General features: G+C 57.5%; 1 protein-coding gene across 2 annotated transcripts; it reads right to left on the reverse strand.

Annotated features, from left to right (window-relative positions):
- Positions 1-1993: 1993 nt before the first annotated feature.
- Positions 1994-10111, reverse strand: SFXN3 (sideroflexin 3). 2 transcript variants are annotated; one of them, XM_004616345.2, is made up of 11 exons: positions 10017-10111; positions 8699-8862; positions 7558-7728; positions 7245-7343; positions 6825-6900; positions 6584-6669; positions 5957-6084; positions 5733-5782; positions 4301-4350; positions 3669-3716; positions 1994-3233 (listed from the first exon to the last, which is right to left on the reverse strand). In XM_004616345.2, exons 2-11 carry the CDS (start codon positions 8857-8859, stop codon positions 3137-3139), a joined length of 966 nt encoding a protein of 321 aa, XP_004616402.1. In that variant the 5' UTR covers positions 8860-8862; positions 10017-10111; the 3' UTR covers positions 1994-3136. The 2 variants fall into 2 exon arrangements, with proteins under 2 accessions (XP_004616402.1, XP_054975403.1); XM_055119428.1 differs by having other exon boundaries at positions 7245-7339; positions 7554-7728.
- Positions 10112-11198: the final 1087 nt, after the last annotated feature.

The raw sequence follows: 11198 nt of genomic DNA on the forward strand, positions 1-11198 counted from the left end.
TTTCTCCTTAGAACGTGGGAGGGGAAAGCAAGTTTATTTTATCTTAGTCTTGGCCAGGCAGGGACTCTGGGACCGTGAGGGCAGCCCAGCGGAAAGCTCGCAGAGAAGGAGCTAGAAGCACCAGAGGAAGCCGGGGACCAAGAATGGAGCAGGTGACCAGCACAGTTACTGTTTTCTGGGGAAAATTCCAAGTATGTGGAGGCACTTTGGAAAATGTCGGATTTGGCCCTGGAAAGCCTCTGAAGTTAGCCAAAAGCTACCTTTTTTTCTCTGCTTGGAAAAGCTGTCAGGGAATTAGGAAGCCGACAGACAGGGGTGTCTTTCTAACTCCCCCTCTGGGGTCAGTGTTACTGTAGATAATTGTTATAAAATAATTCTGGATGATCATTTCACAGACATTCCTGCACTTCACGTCTCATAGTTTTATCTTATAAAGATTTTTGTTTATTTGGGGCCACACCTGGCGATGCTCAGGGCTTATTCCTGGCTCTGCACTCAGGAATTACTCCTGGCGGTGCTCAGCGGACTAGATGGGATAGCAGGTCCGCCATGTGCAAGGCAAATGCCCTCCCTGCTGTACTATCTCTCCAACCCCAAGATTTTCTAGTGGAAGCACAATGCCTCCCCATTTCCTTAGTGTAACACAATGCCACTTTTCTTTTCCTATTTTTGAGCCACACCTGGCAGAGCTCAGAACATATGTGGTGCTGGGACCAAACCAGGGTTGGTCATATGAAAGGCAAGTCCTCATCCTCTGTACTCTCTGGCTCAAGGTTTCTTTTCAAGGCCAAAGCAGCTCATTGCAGAGATTCAGGGCAATTCCTTAGGACTGGGTGGGAGTGCTGCTTCTGACTGGCAGAATCAGTAACTGAAATGGACAATCCAAATGTCGTACTTAACTAGAAGGGGAATCTTTGCTTAGACTACTTGAGCTACAAAACCCTTTAGCCTGGAAACTCTCAGTGACCTTAGTAAAAGGTCTGTGTGTACTTTCTTGGGAGCCAGTTTTGCTTACTGGTAAACAATTATGCCCCAGCATGAGATACCCTGGAATATCACCAGGACCAGGGAAATAGCCTCAAGTTTGCCTGGTGGCCGGCAAGTGGGGAAGAGATTCAGAATTACCCAGAATCCAGGTCTTTGCACCCGCCAAGCTGTGTAGCTTTCGGCAATGTCCTCAATGTCTTAAAACCTGTGTCTTTGCTAAGAATAGAAACACGATGTCAGCCCCACAGGAGTGACTGTGAAGATAAATAGCTCAGTAGGAACAGGCATGCTTTGGTCCTGAGAGCGGCGGGGATGGGGAGGCTGAGAGTGAAGGTTCTTCCCTTGTACACAGCCAACCCCTAGTTAATCCCCGGTATCACACATGCTCCCCTGAACATCGCCAGGCATCACCCCTGAGCAGAGGCAAGATAACCACTGAGCACTGCTGTAGTTCCCCCTCTCCCCAAAGAAGCAGAGGGAATTACATATGTGGGAGGAAATGGGAGACTCTGGGATAGGGACAGGGCATCACTGGCAAGTGACCTCTGTCAGGCCGGTTCAGGTGCTGTCTCAATGGTGGCGTGGAGTGACATGGAGGATGTGCTGGCCTGCAAACTTCTCTGATGAAGCTAGGCAGACCTTGGCCCTCTGCCTTATTTTATCCACAGGCCTCCCTGGTCTCAGAGGCCACCACCCCATACCTAATGCCCAAAGGGAATCAAGAAGCCCAGAGTCTGAGCTGGGGCAGGGCTGTGTGACCAACTGAAGCGAAGTGACCGAGGAACCAGGATTCCAAAAGAGCAGAGGGCGGAAGCCTCTCTCCACACCTACCCCAGGACTCAGGGAGCAGGTGTACTGATTCTCCAATCCCAGAGCGCCCTCTGCTGGGGCCGGAAGCCCCGACTGGAAGAGAAGGGAGGAGCAGAGGTCCCAGACTTTGTAGGACCAGAAAGGCAGGCCCCAGGGCAGGACACTCATCACGGGCACTCAGAACATGGAATCAGGATCAAGTAGTTAGCTTTCAATTTATTGACTGACAATGGTGCCCTAACTTGTATCACGAGTGACACGTGGCTTGGGGAAGCAGGAAAGTGCTAGAGTCCTGGGCCTCTGCCCGGCCCACTTCCTCCCTTAGGCAGATTCCCCGGGTGTGGAGTAGAGGGCCACCTGCTTTGGAAGGGGGGGGTCTGCCAACACACCCCCAAGCCTACTTCCTCTTTAAATGGCCCCTTCTCCTCTCAAGGGTGGAGGAGGTGGGAAGAGGGCCAAACCTTGAGAAAGAGCAAGAGCAAGCAAGGCTTGGGGTACTGCGGAGTGTCAACGAAACGCCAAGCACCCTGTGTTCACACTGTGCAGCCGGGGCCAGCTGCCCTCCACTGGGTGTTTTGGTCACCCCCACTCAGAAGCCACAGGCGGGTAAGCACTGTTCCCATAGTGGGGTGCTATGTCAGCGGTTCCCGAGCTCTGGAGAGGGACTGCTGCTCCGCCTTTGGGGCTTCAGGCTTGGGGGAGAAGGGTGGGAGTGTTTTGGTTTGAGGTGTCAAAGTCAGAGCTGACCAAGAACTCTTCGGTCTGTGCCTAAAGATGCCCCCACTGCCATGGCGGGTGGGAGAGGGGAGGATGGCAGAAGCGGCTCAGGACACTCCTTTGTTCTGGACCCTTAACCTCTTGCGGGATATGAGGAAGGACCCTGAGTGTCCCTCAGTCTCTGTCCTGAGATCCGGAGGCTTCTCCCAAGTGCTGTCGGACACGACTTGGCTGGTGTGTTTCAGGAAGGGAAAGTCCTGTAGCCTGCCTGGCTGGCAGGTGGCAGGAGGCTGGGAAGGGAAGCCAGAGGGCAGGCCAGGCCAGCGTGTCTGCCCCTGGCTGCCAGGACAGTGTGGACACACACAAGCACGCACCATGTATGTATCTAGGTAGACATACAGGAGCAGGAAGAAAGGGGTACAGGGCCCTGCTCCTTGAAACCACGGGGGAGAGAGAAAGGTCTATGGGGCACCTCTCCCAGCCGAAGGATTGCTGGTCTCAAAGGCTGCTCCTCCCACAAACCCCTGCTCCATCCCAGACAGATGGCGCGTGGCAGGGATGCAAGGCTCCTCCAAGCAGTCGCCCCAGAAGCTCAGGCAGGGCGACGGGCTCTCACACTCCCTCAGAGCCCCTTGTTGTAGTAAGCCACTTCAATGTTGGGGTTCCGCTCGTGGATCTGAGCTCGGAGCTCTGGCTCCAGCCTGCTGACTTGGATGGAACTGCAAGAGAAGAGCGGGGCAGGCTAAGTCAGCTCAGGACCTGCCCCACGTGGGCGAAGAGCGTGCCAGCCCTCCTCCCAGGCCAAAGGCTCTCCTTTAACTGCCAAAGGGCGCAGTCCTCAGCACTCCTCCGCCCCCAGACCTGCTGCATGCTGCCAGGCCTCTGTCTGGAATGCATCAAGTGACCCTCAGTTCAGCTGGTTCTCGTGACGGAGACCTGGCCGGAGTCTCCCATCAAGACTTTTTGGTTTTTGAGCCACACCCTGACAGGCCCAGGGGCTGCTCCTGGCTCTACCCTCAGGAATCACTCCTGGCAGAGCTCGGGGGACCGTATGGGATGCCGGAAATCTAATCCAGGTTGGCGGTGCACCAGGCAAGCGCCCTGCTACCATACTATCTCTTTGGCCCTCCAGCCAAGCCTCCTGCAGCACTTACCTTTTCTGGGGAAACAGGGCGCAGCACAGGGGCGTGGCAAACACCAGGCTGGGGAACAGAGCATTGGAAAGGTTTGTGAAGCTTTGTCCTAAGGCTGATCCCCCTGCTGGACCCTGAACCGTCTTCAGAGACAGCCCTAGGACTAGAGATTGATGAAGTCCCACCCTGGCACTGGTATCTGACAGAGGTAAGAGCCTTCAGAGAGGTCCCTGGAGCCCCCCAGCCAATGACTGGCAGGACCAAGAATAAAAGTGCATGGACTCCTGGCTGGTCCCCCAAAGTGCATTTCAATTTATAAAGGCTGGAGCCCCTTCACAGCTGGGCTCGTGACCCTCCAGGACAGCCCCAGCATGCCTGCAGGCAGTCACCCCCCCCCCAATTGCTGCGTGTGTGAGTGAGTGACAAACAAAAACATCTTGTTTGTTTAATTTTATTGGGGGGGGGTGTTAGGTCACACCCTGCAGTGCTCAGGCGCTACTCCTGGCTCTGTGCTTGGGTGACCAACCATGTGTGGTGTCAGGGAGTCAAACTGAGCGCCTTACCCCTGTACCATGTCTCTCGGCTGAACACAGACATCCTAAAAGCAAGAAAATCACCACCCGAGCCCACTCAGGAACTGCCCGTGCACTTACCAGAAGCCCACGAGTCCCACCTGCAGGGGTGCCCCCAGCCAGGGACGACGCTGTAAGGAGACAGAGAACGGGACCTGGCCTGTACCCCTCCCCAACTCCTACTCCATTTCACTTGCCCCTTTCCCTTCTCTGAAATCCATAGCCAAGTCAGGACGGCCAGACCTCCCCTCCCCCACACTCCAGTCAGACCTGTTTGTCCTGGCCTCTCAGATCTGAGGCAACTCCAAGCCTTGCCCCTTTCTCTTCCCTCACCCTGCTTTTTTTTTTTTTTTTTTTTTTGCTTTTTGGGTCACACCTGGCAATGCACAGGGGTTACTCCTGGCTCTGCACTCAGGAATCACTCCTGGCGGTGCTCAGGGGACCATATGGGATGCTGGGAATCGAACCCGGGTCAGCGTTGGCTGAGTGCAAGGCGCTGTGCTATTGCTCCAGCCCCTCGCCCTGCTTTCTTCAGCAAGCCTCTACCCTCCACCACTTCTTCCCATCCCCACTGGCAGGAAGCTAGTTTCCCGCTCTTTTTTTTTTTTTTTTTGGTGGTGGTGGGGGATGCACATCTAGCAGTGCTCAGGGGCTACTCCTGGCTCTGTGCTTGAGGACAATGTGCTCTTGGCAATACGTGTGTGTGGGCCAAACCCAGGGCTTCTGCATGCAAAGCCTCTGCTCCAGCCCCCTGAGCTATCCCTGCAGCCCTTCCACCATCTGCTGCAGCCACAGGGACCACCACTCTGCTCCTCCCACTGGGGTCCCAAGCTGGGGCTCAGAGAAGCCTGGGACCTCAGCTTGACGGATGTGCCAGCCTGGGCATTTCTGTCCTGTTTCTCATCTCCTCTTCTCTGGCCCACTGGGGCAGGTGTGAGCTTGTGTAGGTCACATGGTGAGAGGTGACAACACGAGCATGTGGTGACTAGGGGACTCAATCCCAGGAGGTGTCACAAACCTCCTGACCAGAAACCATTTCCTTCCTTCTCTGCTTGGCTTCCCCCTGCTCTTTTTTTTTTTTTTTGCTTTTTGGGTCACACCCGGCGATGCACAGGGGTTACTCCTGGCTTTGCACTCAGGAATTACTCCTGGGGGTGCTCAGGGGACCATATGGGATGCTGGGATTCGAACCCGAGTTGGCCGCGTGTAAGGCAAATGCCCTACCCACTATGCTATTGCTCCAGCCCCAACTTCCCCCTGTTCTTAAAGCTCCCCGGCCCCAGCCCAGATTCTTGGTTTTTGTTGTCCTGGTGATGTCAGGAATCAAACCCAGGTCCTCACACATGCAGGGCGAGTGCCAATCTGCTGAGCCACACCCCTGCCCTCCCCTCGGGGATTCATTCCTGCCCAGCAAAGCGGGGAGGAGATGGCGAGTCTCAGTCTGCTGGCAGGAGGCCAGACAGGAGAGAGGGCGCACAGCGCATTTGGGCAGGGAAGGTGAAGGCGGCCTTACCTTCAGGAAGTCCTTCTTCTCCAGAGTGTTCATGATCACAGGGGGGATGGCTGAGGGGTGAGAGGCGAGGGGGGATTAGTGGAGAGAGGATCAGAGCCTTAAGGAAGGAGAGACCCCCCCTCTCCCCTGCAGAGTTTCGAAGCTTCTGGAATCCTCAACCCCCTGCAGCCACAGGGACTACCACTCTTAGAGCCTCCCGTGGCCCGGGCACCACCCAGCCTCACCCATAGCTGGAATCGCCATGCAGATTCGCGACACGACCACCTGGAAGATTCCCTGCTGGGCCGCGGTCACCGAGTGGCCCAGCCGCTGACCAGTCTCGTCCGTTATCGGGATACCCACCTGCAGCTCCCTGGGAAGGGGAGAGGCTGGGGGTCACACCACAGGCCCCAAGTGCCCCCTGGAAGTCCTTGGCCAGCTCTTTCCTGGGGTCCCCTCAGATGCACTATTATTTTGTTCGGGGACCATACCCAGCAGTGCTCAGTGTCCCTCCAGGCTCTGCTCAGGGATCACTCCCGGAGGTGCTTAGGGGACCATTTTTGGTGCTGGAGATAGAATCAGGGTTTGCTGCGTGCAAGGCAAGTGCCTTAACCCCTGTGGTATCTCTGTCCCACCCTCAAATGATGCAGACTCAAAGACGGCTTCTCCCCGCCCAGGATCCCTAGCCCCAACCTCACAGCACATGGTGGGGGCAGGGAGAAGTGTCCCCACTGTGGGCTGGTGTGCCTGGTGGGTGGGGTGAGCTAAGCCTCCTGGATTAGGCTGCCTCATCTCCAAAGCTCCCCTTCCCATGAAGAGCCGAGCAAGGCCTTGGTCCTACCCCTACCCCCGCCGCACCCAGGGCCACTCACCTCTGCCTCATGAGGGGGATGTTGATGCAGTTGGCAGCAGCCACAGCGGCAAAGGGGACAAACCTGCCCACGAGTGGAGGCAGGTGCTGGGGAGGAAGGAGGCCGTTGAGGGGCCCTGAGGGCCACAGGTGAAGAGAGAGCGGGGAGCTGCAGGCCGGGTGGAGGGGGCATGGGGGGAATGGGGAAGGAGGTGAGGTGAAAAGGTACCTGGGGGGGGGTTGCATGGGAAAGGGACCCCTACCTTGGTGAGCGATTTGAGCCCCAGAGCCGTGGCCACCGCCCCAGTGGTGGCACTCACATACGCTGTCCCCAGCTGCCTGTGGAGGATGGAAGGACCGAGCGGGAATTGAGCGGCCCATGGGGGGGATCCTCTGTCAGGGACAGGCTGGGTCACCACACCCCAACACAGGAGCTGTGGGACTGCAGCCTCACGGCAGGAGGGAACCCCCCGAACTTCTCACTGTCCCTATATCCAGAGGCCCCAATCCCTCCCCTTGAAGAGCAGTGGGTCCCCCAAGCAGGAGGCCCCACACTCAGGCCAGGAAAGGGGGGCCCAGGGATGGGGTGCCTGGCTGTCCAGGCCCTCCAGGGGCAGGTGGGGCACTGGGGATGAGGAGATGAGTCCCTGCCCTGCTGCCACTCTCTAGGGGACCAGGCTCACTCCATGGTGATGGGGGCGTCGCCGCTGCGGTTGGAGTAGTTGACGATGGCGTTGAAGGACTGATTCACCCACTGCCAGAACACCACGGTGGGGGTCTTCCTGAGGGAACACGCACACTTACTTCCACCCCTCACCAGGGGCCCCCATCCCTGCACCCCAACACAGGAAGTCCCCAAGATTATTCTCAAACCCTCAAGGTGTCCCAGCAAAAGTCCTGGGGACTCCTGTGCAAGCCCACAGACCCACTCGGGTGGGCAGACCCGAGGCCTGAGTGCTGAGGAGCTGGGAATCTGGACGGCCCAGGGAGACGTGCCTGTAGAAGGTGAGCATGCAGCCGGTGATGGTCATGTTCATGGGCACCTGTGCCGACATGCGGCCGATCAGGACTAGCTTCTCCCCCGTGTCAGGATGGAAGGCAGAATCATACACGTACTTGGCCCGCCAGAGCTGGTCCTCGGTGAGCCCTGGGCTCACCACGCCGGCCCTACAGAGGTTGGCAGGAAGCATTTTAGGGGGCAAATCTGTCCTCCCAAGCCCCACACACCCAGCTTACAGCAAATTGCTATAGGGGACCAGGAACTTCGATCCCTGGTCTCAGAACAATGGCACTTCTTGTCTCAAAGGGAAGAGGCCAGGCTTCCCAGAAATGAGGGCCCCTACTTCTACTTCCCTTCTAGCTGCTTAGAGAGAGATGTCCTTTGGGGCTGGAAAGATAAAACAGTGGGCGCTTGCCTTGCACACAGCCAAGTTTGAGCCCCGGCACCACATATGATTCCTCGCCCCCACCAGGAATGATCCCTGAACTCAGAATGGGAATAAGCCCTAAGCATGGCCAGATGTGCCTGCCCCACCCCAAAGAGAGAGAGAGAGAGAGAGAGAGAGAGAGAGAGAGAGAGAGAGAGAGAGAGAGAGAGAGAAGAGAGAGGAGGAGAGGGAGGGAGGAAGGAAGGGAGGGAGGGAGGAAGGGAGAGAGAAAGTGAGAAAGAGAGAGAGAGGAGGGAGAGAGAAAGAGAGAGAAAGTTAGAGAGAGATAGAGAAAGAGAGAAGGAGAGAGAGAGAGAAAGAGAGATGCAAGGAAGCAAAGGGATTCAAAGGAGGCTTCTCCTCCTCCCTCCTTAGAAATTTGAATGGCTCCAGAAGGATCCCAGCAGAGAACAGAGAAGCCTGGAGACCAATGGTTTTCAACCTTTCCCACCTGCACAGCAGCCCCAGTCCTCAAAAGAGCAGGTGAAAGCTGCTTAATAGGGCTTCCGACCCACCCACACTATCAGCAACACCTCCTCAAGCCCAACACCTTAAAATTCCTTTTTCAGTTCTGTGCCGCAGTCATTTGGGAAACCACAGACAGGACCTGGGGTGAGGCATCTGAGGCGTCTCGTCAGGGTCACCCACCCCCCCATTGGAGCGGTAGGAAAGGAGCCCCAGGGCCCAGGGTCACAGGGGTGGGGGATTACCTGTAGTTCTGCACGATGTTCCGAGAAGCTTCCAGCTGTGCTGCAGACAGCAGCAGATTCCGGGGGTCAGTTACAGTGAAGAAGTGCCGGGCTCTGCCCAGGAAAGTGCTTTGGTCCCAGCGAGGCTCCTGGATGTTGATATCTAAGGGCAACTCACCCATTTTCTGCAGGGCAGGGATCAGGATCAGAGGCCTCCCAGCAGGGGGTCCAAGGCTCTGCGTGGGAGCCCGAGCCAGTTCCCTGGGCCTACTGCCAATCCCTTCTAGAGCTCAAGGTGACTCCAGGTAGGTAAGCAAGGGGCGGGGGAGGAGCTGTTTTCTAGCCCATGTCCAGAAGCAGCTACGGGAGGAGAGTGCAGAAGGGAACAGCAACAGGAAAACAGATCTCCTTACACACACACACACACACACACACACACACACACACACACACACACACACACACACGTTGGGTCAGTGTGGCTTTTCACTTAGGTGTGCGGTTGATCTAGGGGCAGCCATGACCCCAAGCAACAACTCTCCTGCTCCATGTGCACAAACTAAATGATGTGCATGACACATCCATGCTGCTGGCAGCTCTGGCCCCAGCTGTCGTGAGACCTAGTTGCAACTTCCCCAGGCAGTTAAGATGGTATAAGCCAACCCACACCCTAGTCCCTGGCTGGAGGAAAGCCAGGGCTCCCTGGCCACCCCTGAGCTTATATATCTTCCAGATCTCCAACAGGAGACACATGCCAGCCCATGATGTGCGCCCGTGGGCATGCGCCAGCCTCCATTCTTCTTCCTCAACCTCCCTGTTTCCCAGCTGAGATCTGGCCCCAGCCACCTCCCCAGGAGCTTCCAGCTTCCAGAAGGGACCAGGATCCGCACATGCCCCTCTGCAAGGCAGAGAGGAAAGCCCGAGCTGCCATCTGGCTGTGTAGAGCAAAATCCTGCAGAATGACTAATCCTCTCCGACCATACTTCCTCCCTCCCTGCAGACACACCCTCCCCTCCTCACATACCCACACACAAAGACACACACACACGCCCTCCACAGACACAACAGGGTGGACACGCCCTGCATACCCTGGCCCACAAAAACCGCTACTTACACGCACACAAACACATACGCATACACACGGCGTATCCGTATCTAATCAGTGGCAGCACTAGAATGCGTGACCGCACGAGCCCCACCCTGGTCCCCCCCACCATCAATGCCCCAAGGACCGCCCTAGAGCCGGAGAAACGGAAACCGCTGGGTTCAAGCTGCCTCCTTCCCTCCGACCCTCACCCCTACGCCCCGGACTCGCCCAGCACAGTCAGCACTCACGCACCACAGCGCTCCCGGGCTCCGGCGCTCCCGGCCTCCGCTGCTGTCAGACCCGCCTTCCTCTCTGCGCAGCGGCCCCGCTCCCGCCCACCACGTAGCGTCACGAGTGACGCCAGCCACCAAGGGGGCGGAGCTCGCCGGGAGCGTCCGCCCGGCGTGCCCGTGGATTGGCGGAACCTGGGGGGCGGGATGCTCCTTGAGGCCACGCCCCCAGCTCGGGCCATCGGGACCCTCCCCGACGCCGCTTCCCGGAGCCAATCGGAGCTCGCAGATCTGTGCTGGCCGCATCCCCGGGAGCAGGGGGCGGCGGCGCAGGCACAGTGCCCTTTGCTTACGGTCCCCTGGCTGACCTCGGGTGGCACCCCGCCTCTGCTGCAAGGGGTCTCATGCAGGGCAAGGGCGGGCAGCGTGGAGGGGCGGTTCTCGGGTGGTGCACCCCCACCCCCACCCCCCAGACTCGGGTTACAGTCCAGCTTGTTTACTTAGCTGCCTCGGCATTGGCCTTGCCTACTTGGCCCCCTGGACTCCTACCCCAGTTCCCATAAGCACCTCACCGTTCACACCCCCATTCTTCCCTGCTGTGCCCCTGCTATGTCCCCAGCTTTTACCTCTTCTCCCCTAACTCCAATCTCTATATACCCCTGCCCCCAATCTCTACCCTTGGGCCACATACCCTAGCTCCAGTCCCCGCCATGGACTCATGGAGGTCAGGAGACTCAAGGCACCTCCATCTGCACCCAACGAGCAGGTAAGAAGGAGTCGGAGAGATAATCCAGTTGATAGGGCATTTGTCTCGCACCCAGCTAGCCGGGTTCGATCCTCGCCATCCCATGTGCTCCCCCAAACCCCGGTTCCGCATCAGGAGTGATGTCTGAGTGTAGAGCCAGGAGTAAGCCCTGAGCACCATTGTGTGTAGTCCCCAAATAAAACACAACAACACGAGAGTAGATGAGAAAATAGTTTCCACCCCTCGGGTGCAGGCCCCAGCCGCCCCTCTGTATTCTTTCCATCCCTGGGTGGCTGGAGCAGCATTCTCCGACTGGGCTCCACCACACCTGCACCCACATCCTGTCATTCCCCGTGCACCAGCCTCGCTTCTACCCAGGGGCAACTCTGTCCCCCAGAGACCTCAGAGGTGACTTTGGGAGTCAAGTCCCTAAGCTTGGGACTGTCCAGATCTGAAGAT

The sequence above is a fragment of the Sorex araneus genome, chromosome 11 (assembly GCF_027595985.1).
Source record: "Sorex araneus isolate mSorAra2 chromosome 11, mSorAra2.pri, whole genome shotgun sequence".
Lineage (NCBI taxonomy): Eukaryota > Metazoa > Chordata > Mammalia > Eulipotyphla > Soricidae > Sorex > Sorex araneus.